Here is a 19004-nt window from a genome sequence, read left to right on the forward strand (position 1 = left end):
ATTTATTTTTGAATTTTCTTATCAGAACCACGAAGCAGTACTCACCAATGGTTGCCCTTCTAATATATGTATACATATAATTTTAAACTAAAATATATTAATAAGAATAAACCAAACTTTTACAATTTCACTTCCTGCCTGCGAACCGCGAAAGACAAAAATGACGCTTCCGCCAAGAATCAGTCTATTGTGATCTAGTAAAATACATTTCCAATAGAGTAGGAAGCAAAAAAAACCTATTAATTTATATAAACTCCTGAATCACTTACAACAGACACAAAAAAATAAAGAATTAATAAATTAAAATTTATGGAGTTTATAGATTTAATTAATATTGATTGCTTTATATTAGCACGTCAGATATTATTTTCTCTAACTATTGTGACCTAATTGTGAACAGCTGACGTGCGTAAATTTTTTTCTCAATTACAGCCGGCAATTAGGAGGAAAACAATTTTTCAACGTTTTGAATTAAAATTTGTAATCAATGTATTCCCAACGTAGATTAGTAACGCTGCTGACACAATACAATGTTCGAAGTACAAAGCGATGGACACACAATGAAGTGCGTGTGCGTTTCGCGCCTAGTCCAACAGGTTAATTGCTGAAAACACACACATTCCTGTGCAAAATAATAACATATTAAACACAAATGTTCATCCAGGTCATCTGCACTTAGGAGGACTCCGCACAGCCTTGTATAATTATTTATATGCACGTAATAAAAATGGCAAATTCTTGCTGCGAATAGAAGACACAGATCAGACGAGACTAGTGCTGGGTGCCACTGAAAGTTTGGTTGAAGATTTACTATGGGCTGGTATACATATTGACGAAGGACCCGGTTTTGGTGGTGAACGCGGTCCTTATGTGCAAAGTCAACGCATGAAAACTTATCAGTGAGTCGGAAGTTTGCTTTTCATACACATCCAATTATTAGATGATATCTTATAGCGATGCTGTGCACGAGTTGCTAGAAAATGACACCGCTTACCGCTGCTTCTGCACCGAACGACGTTTGGAGCTGTTACGTAAGGAAGCCATACGTACGCGACAAGTGCCACGATACGATAACAAATGCCGCTACTTAACACCGCAACAAGTTGCCGTTTTATTGGCCAAAAATACGCCATATTGCATACGTTTCAAATTGACGTCGCATGAGGAGCCACTGCAAGACTTAATTTACGGTCCGGTATCGCATAACGTTAGTGAAAATGAAGGTGATCCAGTCATTATAAAAACGGACAACTTCCCCACCTATCACTTTGCGAACGTAGTAGACGACCATTTGATGGGCATAACACACGTTTTTCGTGGTGTTGAATGGCAAATTTCGACAACAAAGCATTTATTGCTCTACAAGTGAGTGTGTTAAATTTTTTTAAACGAAAATCCCGATTTAATAAAACACTTATTTACAGAGCTTTCGGTTGGCAGCCACCACTGTACGGGCATCTCCCGCTTTTAGTCAATTCCGACGGCACAAAATTGAGTAAACGCCAAGGTGATATTGGCATACGAAATTTCCGCGAAAAGGGTTATTTCTCCGAAGCGCTTGTAAACTATGTGGTGAGTGCTGGTGGTGGATTTGAGCATACAGCAGGGCAAAAGCAAATAATATATTCGATGGATGAATTAGCAAGCAAGTTTGATATTAAGCGCGTAAACTCACATCCCAGTCGCTTAAATCCTGATTTGCTAAACGACTTCAACCGTTTGCACATACTCAAAATGCTGCAAACGAAAACAAATACCGAACACCTGGTGCAACGCGTGCAGGTGCTGGTGCGGAGCGCTTATCCAAATGAGTATGCTATTTGAATGTGCCTAGAAGCGCAAGGGGTCATTGTTTTATTTTTTTTTCTTATAGACAAAATCTCGACTTAGACGACCAACACATTGAGAATGTGCTAAAATGGGCCGCCAATCGCTTGACTTTCATACAGGATTTGACTGCGTCAAAGCTAAGTTTCCTTTGGGTGCGTCCTGCAGACTTCAAATTGAAGAACATAACGAGTGGTATGTGTCATAGATATTTTCTAATACATTTAGCTACTAAATTTTGCTTTTGTTTTCTCAGATCAAATGCAATCGTTGATAGATAGTTTAGTGAGTGTGGAATTCACTAAGGACAATATCAATCAGCAATTGAAGGATTTTGCGGAGCTGCATCACCTCAAATTCGCTGTTTTCATGAAGACTCTGCGTTCAGCTTTAAGTGGATTGAAGGTAAGGTTTATTTTTTGCACTAAAAAAACCTCAAAAACCCATTAAATAATATTCAAAACTATAGGAAGGTCCCGGCGTTGCGGAAATGATGGATATACTTGGCAAGGACTCGGTTTTGCAGCGTCTTCGCAGCACTATTAATGTGCCAAGCAGCGAAGAAGCAACAAAAGCTGCCAAAGAAACATAACCTTACAATATTGTTTACCTTGTTAAACTGTAAATAAAAGTTAACTACTATTTAAGAGAAACAAATGCGTATTTGAGTTGGCGTTCATCGAAATTATTAATTATATTTATCGTTCACGCTTTGAGACTAATTCATTTAGATTATTTATATAGTATGTTATGGGCTGTAAATAGTACACATTTAATTTTTGAATATTTTTGGATTAAGAACATTCGCTTATATATATATGAGTGTATGCGAATATCTGTTTATGGGGTTAATTATTGTTTGATAAGTAGAATCATCATTGCATGCATCACATCGATAGTTTAAATATTTATGTAGCTCACAGACAAGAGCTGTTACAAATAATTTCAAATGCTGACTTGTTTGACTAAACACTCCGATCTATCCTCCATTCTAGACAGCGTCCAATTGGAATTCTTACCCTACGCCATATCTCTTTGCTTCGGCTGGAAACTTTGCTTAAATTAATATATGTGCCTCATACTCTTTAACTAAAGTCACGATTAGTTAGTATTATAGGTGCCACCAGACTCCAGCCGTATATGGAAACACCAAGCCAACTGGATATTATTTTAATCCACATCGAAGCTGCGTTGGCGTTGAAAAGCTCAATGTCGGAGTTAGGTCTTGAAAAGCAATAGAAATAATTGCACAATTAATAAACAGCATACACACACGTATACGCGAATACTTACTTATACCAATTGGTGAGTGTCATCATCACATAGAGGGAGGCGCAAACAAACACAATGTGGAACATGGACCAGGAATAGGTAACACCCTCATTTTCGTTATCGGTAGCGTTCTTGCCATCACCACTGCCGGCTTCTGTATCTGAGAGAGCTTCTGTTAAGACTTTGTTAGTGCATTTGTATAACAATTTACAGCGTCGCAACAATAAATATTTACATACAAAAATGTGAAAAATTGTAATGAACCAAAATAACCAAATCCATAGCACCGTTGCATTTCGCATTGTTGCATGTTAGTTCACATACAATAGAGATGACCGAGTGTTGAAAATCATAATGAAATAAAATGGAAAGGATAAGAGTGTTAGCAAATTGCATTAAGAAGTCATCATGGAATTTTTACAGAATGAAAAATTGAAGTGCATCGGTGATAAAGTGAAATGTGAATATGCGAAATAAGCGTAAATTCAATGGTGCGCTCTTTTCAGTGTTAATGGTAGAAAGAAGGAGTGCATTTGAAATGTTTGAAATAAATGGAAATGGATATATGGTGCATAGTTAATTTGTAGACAATTGAGAAAGTGAAAATCTTCAGTTATTATATAAATGAGACCAACTTACCACGTTTTTCACCGTCATTATTGATTTTGGAAACCTCGACAGCCGAACTAATACAATTGTAGAGAATGCAGAACAACCAGACCACCAGACCAATGATATTTGTTGTATCAAAAGTTACTTTGGAGCTGTGTGTTGGTGGTGCGACGGTCGTATTGCCAGATGTCACGCCACTGATAACACCATACAAGCCAGGATTGCATTCTTTCTCTGGAAGAAATGAGAAAATCTTTATAAAATAAAATGTTTTTGTTGTTTTACTTTAGACTAACCTGGATTATTGGCAACAGCGGACCAGGTCAAGTAAATAGTGTAGATGGTTACCAAAGAGCTTTGCAATAGACCAGAGTGTGGTAAACGATCCTGCACAGCTGGCATAACCGATATAATGCTCACAATAAGACAGAGTATGAGATTGAACGAAATGAAGAATTTGTTGAGACCGCAACCGCCGGACTGAGCAGAATAGAATGTGAAGAAACAGAAAATATTTTTTTGATAATCTTAACGCTCACCTGCGTGAAATAAATGTACAGCAACGAAATGCCTACTATGGACAAGGCATAACTTACAAGCGTAACTCCGACCAAAGCATAAAAGTAGCCTTTATTATTTTCCGCATTTTCTGCAAAAGTATTAAATCTTTATATAAATATTCATTTTAATATTTAAATTCTACCCACCAATCCAATTCTCCGCCACAGAGTGAGCAAAATCCACAATTATCACCAATTGTACTAATATGAAGGCCAGCCCACCTATCAGTCCTACCCACATCATTGCCGGTCCGAAAGAGCCGTCTGGTATGAAAATAGCACCGATTGCAGCACCAAAACAAATCAGAAATTTCAGTCCCCAAAATTCATTTTGTATATGCGAACGTGGATCACGTGAATTCTTTACGCCTAACATTAATAGTGCCATCAGCATGAAGAAGCATGCGAGTCCAAAACAGAGGCGATAAACAGCCATGTAGCCGAGTGCATATTCACAGTCTACTTGTAGATTTCCAGAGAAAGAAAGTGCCTTTGAGCTTATAGTGGAAGTTGAATTTATGCAGAATGGTAATTTTTTAAGCGTATCCTGTAGACCAGGCGATAATGCTATTGCACCCAATACTGTGCCCACCAGTAGCATGAAGGCATACATAAAACGTGATGAAGTGGAGTTCTTGCAGGAGGGGCAAGCACTACAGCAACAGCTGGCAGCAGTACCAGTGCAACATAATGCACACTAAAAATAGAAGAAAAAATGTCCATATGGGAAAACCGTAAGTAAGATTTCCGAGAATTTTGGTTGATGAGTAATAATTGGCATTTATAAGATCTTTTCATTTGTGCAAATATAAATATATTTACGATGTTGAAATGTTCTACATATGCATATATATTTAGATCTTGATATGAAATATTGATTTTTGTAAACCGACGAAGAAAGAACGCAATTTCTTTATTTTATAAGGAATATTTCAATTCCTTTTTCATAAAGTTCATACTTACTTGAGCTGCGGAGCATAGACCTAGAACCGCTCCCATTTTTTACAAAAATCTGTTTCTTTTCCTTTAATAATAAATCTGCAACTTTTCAAACTACACTTAATTTAATTTTTTCTCGTCGTAAGAAAAATAATCTGTTTTCTTTGTATTTCGTGATTTTCTCTTTGTTTGTAAAATGTCAACAAACCTACAAAACACAGGGTTGCTGCTATTGTTGCAGCATTCTAGCCCATTAAACACATCTATATTTTCCAACAAGCATTTGCTTTGAAATTTTCCATGACACTCAATCAAATTATTTTGAAATATACAAATACTCAAAGGAAAATGTAGTAGTACAATTTTGTATTTATTCAAAAATCAGAATGGTTTTTATATTCAAAAAAATTTATAATAGTATTTTCGATATAAATTCAAAGTTAAAATGCCGGTTAGAGCAATTGTAAGTCGCCAATGTGGCTATTAAAGTGTTAACGGTATTAAAGATCTGTTCTCATTGTCACTATTCTCAGTTTCGCTGTTTTCTTTCGCAAAATTCACATAACAGCTGACTCTAGATTTATTTGACATTTTTCGCATATTTTTTTGTTTTCATTTAAAGACCCTTTCTAACTACACTTTTTTAATCATTCCACTTCACCTGGTATGGGACTCTCATAAGGCATTAATAAAGTCCGCATTTATTTATTATCTGCTTATCCTAATCTTTTTTAATTACACCATCAAAAAGTTGAAATCATTACAACGGATAGTAACAAGTCGAAGACCATTATATACAAACGTCCACAGATTATCGACAAATACGCTGTGTGCTCGTAGTGATTTGCTAATCTTTAATTGCGTTCGTGTGCGCGTTGTGTCATCTAACGAAGACGTTCAAAACGAGAGGCATCAACTTTCACGTAGTGTTGTTCTCCAATATATTTTCAGTTTGCTCGAGCATTTCTGCCGCGCGGTTGGTTTTTTATTAAACGTCATCAGAACTTATTACCTAACTGAAAGAAATATGTCCAATTCTGTGTACGAATCTGTTCAAAAGGGACCAGCCATTGAGGTGTTTGCCCTAAATCGTGCATTCTTGGAGGATACCGAACCTAAAAAGGCTAATCTCGGAGTGGGAGGTAAGTTGCATGCGGCAATGAGGTAGCTCAGTAGTAAAACCAACTATAAAAGGTGAATGCACGCGAAGCAACAATTGAATTGAAAACACCTTTGTATATATGTATAAGAAGAAATTCTTACTGCCAAAGTGGTGAAGTTGTAAAGTGCTGGAGTTCACGAATCAAAGTCGACCGCTTACGTGATTCTTTTTGCTTTAGGCGCCTAGTTTTTGGAGGTTGCTATTAGCTTATTTCTTTATGGAATTGCCAAAAGGTCACATCAAAGGTCAAATGTACTGCATATCGATATGGTTGTTTGTTTCACTCAATTTTGCAAGCAGAATATCCTTTAACATTTTTGTAAGTAAATTCGTGCTTAAAATGTAATGTTATTTGTTGGTAAATATACTTACATATGTATTTGTATGTACATACTTTTGCCGGCTTTCATTGCCGGAACTAGTTTGGCCTTCTATTATAATCAAAACAAACGAATTATCGCCGGGTGTATTAATTTACATATACTTGTATTCTCTCCGAATCTATGAATGAGATAATTTTATGATAGCGCGTTTAAAGAGAAGATTTTTTATACAAAATGGAAATATAAAAACAAGCGATTTTTAGTTCTATACTGCGCTCAAGTATTACGTAAGCAGTCGAGCTAAGAAAGTGAAATTACAACTAGTTTCTTGCAGACTAATTAACAAAATTTAAGTAATTAATTTTATTTAAAAACTCTCTATACAATTGTTGACACATTTTGTTAAAATTGCTCAGAATCAGCTGTGGATTTTTTTTTTAATTTTTTTTTTATTTGAAGTTAAAAAGTATAATTTGTAGTCATAAAGCAAGCGTAATAAATATTAAATAACATTTATTGTTTATGTACAAATGTCGGAACGTTTTCTAATGCGTACTAATGAATAAATTTCAAAAACAAAGTTTAAATCATTATAAAATCTATTTTTGTATGAAACAACAGCAAAATAATAACTTTTTGCATTTAAGTGTACCTATTCACATATGCATGTTCCTACTTATATGTATGTAGGTATATATATATTTGTTTTTTTGCACTGCTATGCATGATTATATGTAAATATGTGACATTCTACATTGTCGTCAGAATACTTTTTCTATTTTTGTATCTATAAGTAAAGATGTGCACATAGCTACCGTAAAGTAGAAAGTCTCAGCAATATAACATGCATATACATATGTATGTCTAAATAAATACACTAAATCATATGTAGGTGTAAGTAAATACATTCATTAGTACCTTTCAGCATTGATCTTGAGAAAGAATATTCACGGTACGAAAACTGAAATGCAAAAATATGAACGAATTTCGTTTCGTAAGCGGAAAATAAATTATTTATTTCGCTCAAACGGAACAACAATGCATTTCGATTTTAAATTCACTTAAATGCAAAAATAAATATGCAGATGAGGTATTTAATATTTTATTAAGCTTAACGTCTCAGTTTCCCTTCGGCGCTTTTATTATTTTTATTATATGTTATATAAACACAATCAAATAACTTTTACTTTCTGTTGAGACAAACATCTGGTTACTTTATTTAAATTAGCGTATTCTTGATTGTTGTTGTTTGTGTGTTGCGCCTCTTGCGCTGGGATATAAACAGGTGCAATAGCGGCATTGCCAATTTCCCAATGACTTTGTAAATTGATTATCGCAGTTAGATTGATTGTTGTGCAATTAGATGAATACGTAGTCCCTGGATAAATATAATATATAAAATACAACAATAAAATTGTTCTGGCAATATGCCTTTTTTATTTAAATACAACTTTGTGTTTATCACTCTTTATTATTATAACGGCAAAGTCATTAAGAATCATATATATTTATTACTCCAAGTAAATAGCTTTTACTAGATGCGCTTCCTGTCTTTGAATTGCGATAATAGTATTTTATATATGATATTTTATCGTTCATTAGTTTTATTCTATGCAGTAATATGAAGAAGATATTATAGTATCGCTTGTCTCTACTCAGTTGCGCAATTATATTAATTATTATTATGCAGTCCCAGCACTCAGTCCATGTAAAAATTATTGCAGGCATGTGATATACATTTGTACTTGACTCGTAATTAAGTGGTCTATTTCATTGCACCCAAGATAATATTTACTTTTAATTGGTTGCTGGCCTCTGCACTTGGGCTTATTTGATAACTGTTGTTTAAAACTGTGGCCAGTGTGTTTTGGCATTATTGCAATACGGTTCGAATTTTTCGGAACAAAAGAAGAATATCGAAAAATACAAAGATGCAGCATCTCTCTGTCTTCAATGGAGTTAGGAAAGGTCCCGCGATCGAGATATTTGACTTGATGAGGACGTGCTTTGAGGATAAATCACCCAGAAAAGCCGATCTGGGTCCGGGAAGTATGTGTATAGCGATTTTGTGTCTCAGAAAAAACAATATTTTTTTTTTGTTTAATTGTGGACTGAAATTAATTAAATATTAGTTTTTTAACTGCCATCGTAATTCTAAATTAAATATATGTACATGTGTACAGTTAAATAAATATATGTCACTCTATTTAGAATAGTACTAAACAAATATTATATCAACCTATTAATATCAGCATTGTCGAGTACTTTGCGGGGGCGGTACAGTTTTTCACAGTTATAAATACGCTATATAAAAATAACGCTATCGAATCACACATCAGCGTGAAGTATTTGTTATCACAAGCTTGTTAAATAAAAACGTTGAAATGTTGATTAAAATGCAACAACAACAACCAACAAAACCGAATTGCAAATATAAATAACATTTGGGGTAATAATTTCTTCACGTGATTTTAAACGAAATATACTCTCTAAATTATAACAAAATCATTTAAAATAAATATATTTCTGCAATTTCACTCTTTAACTGTATTTAAAATGACTACCGCTGCAGTTTCTCATATATTTATTGTGTTTTATTTAAAAATTTTGCAAAAACAAAAAGAAAAGTTGCAATGCCAAGGTCAGATATAAAAAGCTCTAGTGGCAGTGACGTCAATGCGAGTATATTAAAATGTACAAAATTACTTTCGTTAAACGAATTTATTATATGACGTCTAATTTTATTTTTCTTATTTCATATTTGACCCTTCGGCTGGGTAATCAGCTGTTTGTTTTTATTTTCTGTTGATAAGAGATAGCCACATATTTACATACATACATTTCTAGTTACGCAATTATGTGCTAAATTGAGAATCAGCAAAAATGCGAACACAACAAGTCAAATAATACCAACAACGTCATTCACAAATGTAGCTTTAATATCAATTCTGTCAACATTTATTTGCTATATACATGCAAATCAGCATATACAGGGTCTTCAAAGATGAAAACAAACATTTCACAAACAAGATTTGAACATTTTTATAAATGCTAATCAGTGCTGTACAAAGTTCGAGGATATAAAACAAACTTCCTGAAATGTTAAATCAGCTTGAATGAACTTGTATTTTTTGTGTTCTGTTGTTATAAAAAAAAAAAGTATTTTTTTGAAATTAAATATATTCCATACATATTATATTTATTTATTATTATGAATGAAAAGTAAGATATTAAATTTAATTAGTTTAAAAAAATATAGGAATAATTGTATAAAAAAGTTTTTAAACTACATTTTTGATCACCCTTAATGTGCTTGAGAAATGTATAAATATATATATGTACATACAATTTATATTTATAAATTTATTGCAATGATTAATTTTATTGCCGGCCATTGTGTGCTATATATCTCGGCAACAACTCTGATAAGCCCGTCAACACATTGTAGTTTGGTTTAGTTTGAAACTAACAGGAACAAGTTGCTGCGAGAAAGCAAAACAAATTATCAATCAAGATTAATATTATTTGTTTTATTGATTTCTCTTTTAATAACAATATTGTTGCTAAGCTGAAATTAGTTGGTTTAATCAAAACTATTTAATTATTTTTTTCATAGTTTAATTAAAAATTCTATTCCATATTTTATTATATTATTATTTTTTATTATTTTTTTAAGCGTACTTTTTTTCCTCTTTTTTCTTTATTTATTGATTTACCTGTAAGGTTGCCACCATCCAATCGAACAATACAACTCATTAATGTCAGCCATCTGTCAATGCGGCAAATAAAAAATAAATACAGCACTAAGTAATCGTTCAGAAACGAGTGTATCACGTGTCAAGCTTAATAGCTGTGCATTTCTTGTTATGAATTAAATGAATATATACTATACAAGTGCATATGTGCCACCTTCCCATTGCCATTCATCTTTAAGCGACGCTTCAAGTTGCCATTCAGTTATTGCTCATGCTGCATTTGTAGACTTATTGTGTAAGAATATATTTATTTATTGTTTATAGCAGTAAAGAATGCAATGAATAGGTTAAATATCGCTTAAATACGCTTCAATGAAGTAATAAATTATTTTAAATCGAAAGTGTAATTGGAAATAGATGAGATTTCATAATTATAGATCCACAGTCGGGCGAAAATTTAACGTATAATTGCAACAAAAATAAAATATAAAATATGTATTTGCCGAAAAAAAAAAAAAAATATTTGTATGTACCTTTCTCGGACTTACTTTATAGCCATAGGTGTGCTTAAACTAACTCAGTTACCAATTTAAGTGTTATCTTAATTTTTAATAATTTTTTGTGCACCTATTTGGTGTCAAAATGATTAAAAATCTGCTTCATAGAAAAAATCCGGACCAAAAAAAAATTGAATTGAAATGAATTTTCCCCATTGTTATGATAAATGACTTTAAATGCATTAACAATTAAAAGCTATAGGCATAAAAAACCAAACATAATTAATACAATGCGTGTGTGCGAATGTGCCTGACACCGCAACATTTGATTCATTCGACTATTAGCGTAATAAATTATTGCTTTGCGTCGTTCATCTTTAATTTAATTGCTGCAGTTTTTGTAACTGTAATTTAATATAAATTAAAAAAAAAAATTATTTTAATATAATTACTGCAGATGAATTAATGGTTTTTTATTTATTTAATTTTTTCATCCACAGCCTACCGCACTAATGAGGGCAAGCCCTGGGTGCTGCCGGTGGTGCGTAAAACCGAAATCAAAATCGCCAGCGATGAGACAATCAATCATGAATATCTACCAGTATTGGGTGAGTGTAAAAAAAAACGGAAGTACATACATACAAACACTTATATCTATTCACATTAATGCAAAAGGAATGATTTCCGATTGCTTTTTGAGTTGAATAAAAAAAATTGTTTGAAAAAGTGCAAAAAGCACTAAATGTTTATACGCACACACTCATACACACAAACAACACATTCCATTTCACTAATTTACCTCGTTTTATTTCAATTAAAGGCAATGATGCATTTACAAAGGCCGCCACAGGCTTGTTGTTGGGTGAGAACTCGCCCGCTATCGCAGAGAAGCGCGTAAGTAAACATTATTGAATTTCATTAAACAACAAAATTTTATAAATTTTATTTTTTTAGGCCTTTGGCATTCAAACGCTCTCCGGCACCGGCGCCCTCCGTGTAGGTGCACAATTCTTGCGCGTCATACTCGATCGCCGTGTTGCCTACTACTCGAATCCCACATGGGAGAACCATCACAAAGTATTCGCGGATGCTGGCTTTGAAACGCTACGCTCATATCGCTATTGGGATCAGGAGAAACGTACCATCGATTTCGAGGGTCTCTTGGCTGATTTGGAAGCAGCGCCAGAGGGCGCTGTTATCATCTTACACGCATGCGCACACAATCCCACCGGCTGTGATCCCACACAAGAGCAATGGAAACAAATTGCCGACTTGATGGAACGCAAGAAACTCTTCCCATTCCTGGATTCGGCATATCAAGGTTTCGCCAGTGGCAATCCGGAGAAGGATGCCTGGGCTGTGCGTTACTTTGTGGAGCGTGGCTTCGAGTTGTTTGTCGCACAATCGTTTGCCAAGAACTTTGGTCTCTATTGTGAGTGAAATTGACTAGATTTTTGAAATATTTCAATATATTTCCAATATTCTGTGTATTTGTATTTTAGGTGAGCGTGTTGGTAATTTGACTGTGGTACAACGTAGCGCTGCTTCATCGGAAGCTGTTGCCTCACAATTCACTTTGTTGGTGCGTGGTATGTACTCGAATCCACCAGCGTTTGGCAGTCGCATTGTTGCCACAGTATTGAATAACCCAGAGTTGCGTAAGGAATGGTGAGTATTAATTACTTAGACTATTTTCGTTGGAAAAAGTATATAAAAATTTCTATGAAAAATAATTCGAATTCGAAATTAAAATATATTTGAAATTCGAAATCACTTTCGAAAATACATTTTTTTTTTAATTTTGTGAGAATAATAAAAAATAAAGATAACTACTGTAATTTTAACTGTTATAACTGCTCAATTAGATTCCGGCAGTATTTTCGAAAATATGTTTTTTAAGAATTGACATTGTCATATGTAGAAGTGATATTCTTTATTTTTTTAATATTTTTGAAGAAAAGTTAAGTTTGAAATACAAATAATATCGAAATTTTATATTCGATATAATTTCGAAATTAATATTTTCGAATTTCGAACAAACCTATAATTTTTTTTGTTTTTTAATTTTTGTAAAATTTTTATTTCACCAGGATGGAATGCATTCAAACGATGTCTGGTCGCATCATTAAAATGCGCAAGGCGCTGTTCGACCGTCTCACCGAGCTGCAAACACCCGGCACATGGGATCACATTGTCTCGCAAATCGGCATGTTCTCATACACCGGCTTGAATGGTGCGTTAATTAGAATGCTACAACTGTATGTGTAAACTTATTTCACATGTGATTTGTTATTTTATTCCAACAGAAAAACAGGTGCGCGTGCTCATCGATGAGTTCCATGTGTATTTGCTGAAATCTGGACGCATCAACATGTGCGGCCTCAACGAGAACAACGTCGACTACGTGGCACAGGCCATCCACACAGCCGTCACCAAAGTCGGCAGTCACATTTAAAGTGCACACACATCTATATGTATATTAAATACAAACCAGCATTTACAAATGCATTACAAAAACAAGAGCAAACTATAGCAAAATGCGGAAGGGAGGTGGAATATAGTTTGCTGAAACGCCGATATTTAGGAAGCTTTCAAACGTGTACACATAAATTTATTAGGGAATGTTTATACGTTATATAAGTATATATATATATTTACAAATACATAAGACGCTAGTAATTCATAAGCAGTCCAGCAGCAGCAGCAAGCAGACCCTTACAAAAACAACTAAACAACCTCTCAACTCCCCACAGAGCAAAAAAAAGTAAATGAAATGAAGTATATACAATAATAACTGTCGTAAAACAACAACAAATATATATGCAACCTATAGAATTTATTTTGTATTAGTGATGCAGTAAATGCAGAACCGAAATCAAAGTATAAGAAAAATATGCAAAAACAAAAAATAAATAAATAAAAAAGCCAAACAGTTGCAAATGAACAATAAATAACCAAAAATATGGAGTTTTTGAAACGTAAACAACGCTATGGATTTACACAATAATAAGCGATAATATTAGAAATTATTTAAATAAAGTGCAAAGCAATTATACTCTACTTTGTAATATTTAGTAAACATTTGTTGAGCGTTTAGCGAGCAGGTTCCTCATAATGTTGTATGTAATTGTGTATGTTGAAATTAAAAATGGAAATTATATTTGAAAAAATTGAATTTGTTTTTAAATGAAATGATGGGATTTTAAAATTACATATTTTAACTTTTTGGAGGTTATGTTTGCCTGAAAAAAAATTTCAGTAATTCAGCAATGAGAAAAAATTTATTTTTGTTTAATTTATAGTCTGCAACGAAATACAAAAACATGTTTTAAAATGTTATATAATTTAATGAAACCGTTACAAAAACACTAATAACATAAATAACGCTCGTGTAGCCAGCTTGCTATACAAGCTCCCAATTATCTAGACTACTCCTCATCCATTTAACGTTTTTTCACATCTATTTTGTTCCCGATTTCAACTTCTTGCTTGCTTAATTTCTTATTTTCAATTTTGCCATAATTGCTAAGGCAGCGGAAGCGCAAGTCCAACAACATTTCCCTTCAAGCAGTTAAAAAAAACTAATAACAACAAAAAAAGAAAAGAACAACAACAACAAAGCAAAAAAGCTGAAAAACAAATTTATAAATGTGGAAAATGTTGAAAATGGAGCATAAAAAATTGTAACTCGTGCACCCGTCACCGGTTTGTTAGGCATCCATAATTATGGCTGCGCGCGCACAGCACGGCTCTAACGCCCCTAATTACCATGTTATTACAAATATGTCTGTGTGTGTTTGCGTGTGTTTTTCTCTATGAGTATGTGTATGTGTGTTTGTATGTAAGTAGTATTTTTCTATGCGTTTTAGTGGCTTATCTACAAGTTCATTAATCTTCGAGTTAATACACTCTTGATTTCTTTATTTCGCTCTATTTTTTTCCAAAATCGTCAGTCGGCTTCTTTGCTGGCGGTCGTTTCAAGTGTTTAATATTATTTATGCATTGCTATGGCTGCCACAAATTGCACCCATAATTGGCTGGCGGAAGCTTTAAAGACAAACAAACAATATATTTTTAACCATGGCATTGCGCTCGATGGTCTTACAGCAACAGCAACGATGTACTTGTTTTTTAGAAAAACAAAAATGCTCTTCAGTTTATTATACCAAATTTTCTTGAATGGATTTAAAAACAATTCTTGGTTCATCTATGCGACGAAATTTATTCAAGGGAGGGAGAAACTAACATTTTCCATACTTAATTTAGGCTATGGACAGATTAAGCGTATTTAAAGAAATATGGATTCCCTAATGTCTGTATTTAACCATCACTTCAGAGAAGCATCGTCTGTTTTTTTGTAATCGCGGATATGTTGCTGAGACATGGAAAGCATCTGCGATGCTATCTTATATGGGATCGTTTAATTAAAAACGAAACCTTGCTAACTTTGATTTTAACGAACTATGATATTTGGTAACTCTCATTTCTCACATTTAGAGATTTGTATAAATTTTACTTGAACAAAAAGCCAGGGAGCTGAATGCTAAATGCTTCCGACCTTCATCATAATATCTCAGACATCAAGCTAAATATGAGAAACCACCTCGAATGGATGTGCAACAAAGTATGTAAAAAGCATCGTTGTCTGGATGAGATCTCCCGCAAGGCAAGATTTGAAATAAAAGCGATAGCGTAGAACTAAAGAAGAAGAAGACGATGAAGGTAATTAAGAAAAATGTGTCCTTAATAGATCAAGGGTGGCAACTAGTAGAGACAATCTGGCATATGTTGATCACACTTTTTTTTGTTACTGTGGTCACGACCTCTATATTGGCGACAGAAGCTGTAAATAAACTCAGAGTTGTGACCGGGATGAAGAAAGAAACTGATTCAAGTCCTTATCAATATCAACAAAAGGTACTTTCCAACTATAGAACAAGATGTGTTCAAAAAATAATGGGAATTTTCGTATTCAGAAAAATATATTTATTCATTCGCCAGCTACAGTACTCATTCGATGATATGTACTTACGCCAGCGCTTCTTTCAATCGTCGAAACACTTCTCAAATTCGATTTTTGGGATAGCCTTTGGCTCTTTCAGTGATTTCCCGTATACTTGTAAAACGACGGCCCCTTAAGGTTCTATTTATTTTTGAAAAATGGGGTAAAGTCACATGGAGTCATGTTTGGCTAAATTGGAGACTGGGGCATCGTTACAGTATTGTTTTTGGCCAAGAATTAAAGAACAAGCAACGAAACGACACCTGAGCTTTTAGCAAACGAAAATCGCCAAGCTCATAAAACAGGTCTAACCTTAGCGGCTGCTACAGACAGAGTTAGTAATGAACACAGCTGAACATTTTATCGTATTTCAGGGCATGTATATCAATGTAATAAAATTAAAAATAATTTTTTTATGAACAATTGAAAATTTTAAAATTCCCGTTATTTTTTGAACACGCCTTGGGACATAAGTAAATGTGTTCATTTGGCACAAATATTGCGCTCAAATGCCTCCACGTCTCAGCATTCCCACGTATCATTATGAGTAGAGTATGTTAAAGCCGCCTGCAATTAACTAGATCGACAACAGTCACACACACATTCCAAAAACAAAAAGCAACAACACATAAAAAATTGCATGAAAATATGCATGACACTTATGAGCGACAACAATTTCGCATTGGCGATCGATTAACAACTCACTTAAATGCTTTTCAACACCATTTAAAGGCTATCAAACAAACAAGCCAGCCGGCGGCGGTGGTGGCGGGCGATTGGACGATTGGACGAATGGCCGATTGGACTCTTTCACTTTTGCGCGAAACTCTATTAAAACTACTTAAAATGCAAAACGTTATCTCGTCATAAATTATTTCGTTCGCTTTTCATAGCAATTTTCATATCAATAAATGCAACGTTTCGTTGCAATGTTGCAAATAACAACAAACTCGTGACACACACACATATATCCACTCATGCATTTCGCAGAGCTAGATTATGTCTAGCTTATTGCTGTTTAATGCGTTATAGTTTTGTAGATTGCTGCTGTCGGCTTGTTGAGCTTGTTGATGGCGTCAATGACGCTTGATGTTGTTGTTGTTATTGTATTTAATTAATTCGGCGGCCACTTAGAATGCCACATCAAAATTCCATTGAGCAACAAATAATGGCATTGCAAATGAATTGTTATGTAATAAAAAGCGAAACGGACAAATTTATGAAGTTTTGCAAAAGTGGTAGCTTAAAAAAGCTGTAAACATTCAATTAGTAATAGTTCGATTTCTAAACTGATTTAAGCGGATAAGTGCCAAGTTTATAGTGCTTGGTAATATATTAGTGTTAATCACTTTGGTTAGATTTACTATATTAGTGATCTAAAATATAGCAGAAAGCCTGTCAAACTCACGAAGCTTTCACAGAGCTTCTGATGTATTATGTGTGGCCTCAAAAACCAACCAAGCAGAAATAATACCAATAATAATGATTTCAACCTAACCTCAAACACAAATACGATCTGTTTATTAGAGTAATTTTAGCTGAAGACTCTAATTTTAAGTAAGGCGTTTCTAACAGCTTGCCTGCTTTGGTCTTCATAAAAGATCTCTAAAGATCTGGATTAGGATTCTCTTATATGGTTTAAGTTTTGGGATTCTCTGGAAGCTCTAAGACTGACTAGATTTGATCCATAATTAAAGCTGCCACGATAGTCCCCTTCGAGTAGAGAGTTAAGTTTCTTGGTTAATATTATCTTACATAATCTATGCTTTCGGGATATCTGGAAGTTCTAAGACTGACTAAGATAAATACATAATTGAAATTGTCACGATAATCCGCTTTCGAGTAAAGGATTAGGATTCCCTTACAAAATATTTGTTTTCGGGATCTCAGGAAGCTCTAAGACGGACTAGAATTGATCCATAATTGAAGCTCCCACGATAATCCCCTTCGAGTAGAGAGTTAAATTTCTTGATTAGATGACTAAGATTGATCCATAATTGAAGTTGTCACCATAATCGGCTTTCGAGTAGAAAGTTTGGTTACCGGATTAGTATTTCCTTATATAATAATTTTTTTTGTTTGGGATCTCTAGTGGCTTTAAGACGGACTATCAATCCAGGGAGCTCAAAGGGGCGACCTTCGGGAATCCAATATCTGCCTTAGCTACGGCTTTCGATCAGTCACTTTTCTTTAGTAGCTCGCATTGGGTATAAAAATTTGAGATCTCAATGGCATAAATATTTATAGGCATATTTCTGTTGATTTCGTATTTCATATTTAATGCAGTCAACATAATATTCATATTGCCTTTGTCGCTGCTGCTGCCGTATAAATGTAACTTTTCGATGGCTTTTCCACGTTTTCATACATTCCCGTATAATCGCTTGTTGACACACATCATTTGACGTTCGATATGCTTGGCAGGTCGCCACTCGGCGCAACGGCTACACTGCCAAAGCAACCAATCCACTCCAAGTCACTGCGCTCGTCCGGTATGCCGGTGGCCGGCAGCAATGAGCGTTTTTCGCTTTTAATTAAAATGCGAGCGCGTTAAAATTACAACAACGAGCCAACACGTTCACATTCGGAAAAGCGCCGTTGCCACTCAAATCATAACTTGCAACACGCGGTAGCGTCGCTGCAAGTGACTCCGGCTCCGGCTGTCTACTTGGCTACTGTGTGCTGATTGCAGCGTCTGACTTAAGCTGTGTGCATACGAATTAAACGCCGCTACGTCGCTACGACCAAGTGGCAGTTTTGGGGGATCAACACTTGATCGGCGTCGGACAGCGAGTGGTAATTGCTTGTTATGCCACCGCAACTCGGTTGTACGGACGGATAGACGGACGCGCCGTGCAAGTGGCCAGGCGTGAAACCGAAGACGGTAACCGAGCGCTGAAATCGAAACTCAGACGGAAAATAAACACCAATTGCTAGTTGCAATGCCACAAAGTTGACGACGGACGGACCGACCGATCCAGAGACTGAGACTGAGACTGAGCGTTAAGCTGAAAACCGACATGAGGGTATTAAGCGATTTGGCGTATGAGCCGTTCGCCATTCGCCGTTTGCTGTCTGCAACATGCAACTGTAATTTGTGCGCACGACTATCCGC

General features: G+C 34.8%; 3 protein-coding genes and 2 long non-coding RNA genes across 10 annotated transcripts; 2 read left to right on the forward strand and 3 right to left on the reverse strand.

The window, feature by feature from the left end:
• Positions 1-385: 385 nt before the first annotated feature.
• On the forward strand, positions 386-2819 carry LOC105212432 (probable glutamate--tRNA ligase, mitochondrial). The gene is made up of 7 exons (XM_011184405.3): positions 386-596; positions 665-899; positions 955-1365; positions 1425-1811; positions 1874-2022; positions 2084-2232; positions 2297-2819. The coding sequence occupies exons 1-7, from the start codon at positions 488-490 to the stop codon at positions 2417-2419; spliced, it is 1563 nt and encodes a 520-aa protein (XP_011182707.1). The 5' UTR covers positions 386-487; the 3' UTR covers positions 2420-2819.
• Serinc1_0 (serine incorporator 3) lies at positions 2491-5409 on the reverse strand. 4 transcript variants are annotated; one of them, XM_011184453.3, is made up of 7 exons: positions 5235-5409; positions 4419-4968; positions 4251-4360; positions 4008-4191; positions 3739-3945; positions 3121-3259; positions 2491-3051 (listed from the first exon to the last, which is right to left on the reverse strand). In XM_011184453.3, exons 1-7 carry the CDS (start codon positions 5268-5270, stop codon positions 2913-2915), a joined length of 1365 nt encoding a protein of 454 aa, XP_011182755.1. In that variant the 5' UTR covers positions 5271-5409; the 3' UTR covers positions 2491-2912. The 4 variants fall into 4 exon arrangements, with proteins under 4 accessions (XP_011182755.1, XP_011182746.1, XP_011182737.1 ...); XM_011184444.3 differs by having other exon boundaries at positions 3121-3268; XM_011184435.3 differs by having other exon boundaries at positions 3121-3271.
• Positions 5410-5658: 249 nt separating this feature from the next.
• Positions 5659-14062, forward strand: LOC105212420 (aspartate aminotransferase, cytoplasmic). Of its 3 annotated transcripts, XM_054230173.1 has the most exons (8): positions 5659-5673; positions 6162-6352; positions 11388-11495; positions 11708-11781; positions 11842-12319; positions 12390-12555; positions 12978-13120; positions 13194-14062. In XM_054230173.1, the coding sequence occupies exons 2-8, from the start codon at positions 6238-6240 to the stop codon at positions 13340-13342; spliced, it is 1233 nt and encodes a 410-aa protein (XP_054086148.1). In that variant the 5' UTR covers positions 5659-5673; positions 6162-6237; the 3' UTR covers positions 13343-14062. The 3 variants fall into 3 exon arrangements, with proteins under 3 accessions (XP_054086148.1, XP_011182697.1, XP_011182686.1); XM_011184395.3 differs by lacking the exon at positions 5659-5673 and having other exon boundaries at positions 5911-6352; XM_011184384.3 differs by lacking the exons at positions 5659-5673; positions 6162-6352 and adding an exon at positions 8549-8744.
• On the reverse strand, positions 6255-7113 carry LOC128921793 (uncharacterized). Its single transcript, XR_008471099.1, has 3 exons — positions 6745-7113; positions 6474-6678; positions 6255-6395 (listed from the first exon to the last, which is right to left on the reverse strand). It is a non-coding gene; the product is annotated as an uncharacterized LOC128921793 (long non-coding RNA).
• Positions 7850-9594, reverse strand: LOC128921794 (uncharacterized). The gene is made up of 2 exons (XR_008471100.1): positions 8935-9594; positions 7850-8806 (listed from the first exon to the last, which is right to left on the reverse strand). It is a non-coding gene; the product is annotated as an uncharacterized LOC128921794 (long non-coding RNA).
• Positions 14063-19004: the final 4942 nt, after the last annotated feature.

The sequence above is a fragment of the Zeugodacus cucurbitae genome, chromosome 4 (assembly GCF_028554725.1).
Source record: "Zeugodacus cucurbitae isolate PBARC_wt_2022May chromosome 4, idZeuCucr1.2, whole genome shotgun sequence".
In the NCBI taxonomy this organism is placed as follows: Eukaryota; Metazoa; Arthropoda; class Insecta; order Diptera; family Tephritidae; genus Zeugodacus; species Zeugodacus cucurbitae.

Excerpts from the sequence above, each read along its gene's own strand:
- LOC105212420 (XM_011184384.3), top strand. The coding sequence starts at position 8,627 with ATGCAGCATCTCTCTGTCTTCAATGGAGTTAGGAAAGGTCCCGCGATC. Across the intron at positions 12,556-12,977 it reads CCAGAGTTGCGTAAGGAATG|GATGGAATGCATTCAAACGA; the intron begins GTGAGTATTAAT and ends TTATTTCACCAG. Across the intron at positions 13,121-13,193 it reads CTCATACACCGGCTTGAATG|AAAAACAGGTGCGCGTGCTC; the intron begins GTGCGTTAATTA and ends TTATTCCAACAG.
- LOC105212432 (XM_011184405.3), top strand. The coding sequence starts at position 488 with ATGTATTCCCAACGTAGATTAGTAACGCTGCTGACACAATACAATGTT. Across the intron at positions 900-954 it reads CAACGCATGAAAACTTATCA|CGATGCTGTGCACGAGTTGC; the intron begins GTGAGTCGGAAG and ends GATATCTTATAG. Across the intron at positions 1,366-1,424 it reads AAGCATTTATTGCTCTACAA|AGCTTTCGGTTGGCAGCCAC; the intron begins GTGAGTGTGTTA and ends ACTTATTTACAG.
- Serinc1_0 (XM_011184426.3), bottom strand. The coding sequence starts at position 5,270 with ATGGGAGCGGTTCTAGGTCTATGCTCCGCAGCTCAA. Across the intron at positions 4,969-5,234 it reads GTCTATGCTCCGCAGCTCAA|TGTGCATTATGTTGCACTGG; the intron begins GTAAGTATGAAC and ends TTCTATTTTTAG. Across the intron at positions 4,192-4,250 it reads TGTACATTTATTTCACGCAG|TCCGGCGGTTGCGGTCTCAA; the intron begins GTGAGCGTTAAG and ends TATTCTGCTCAG.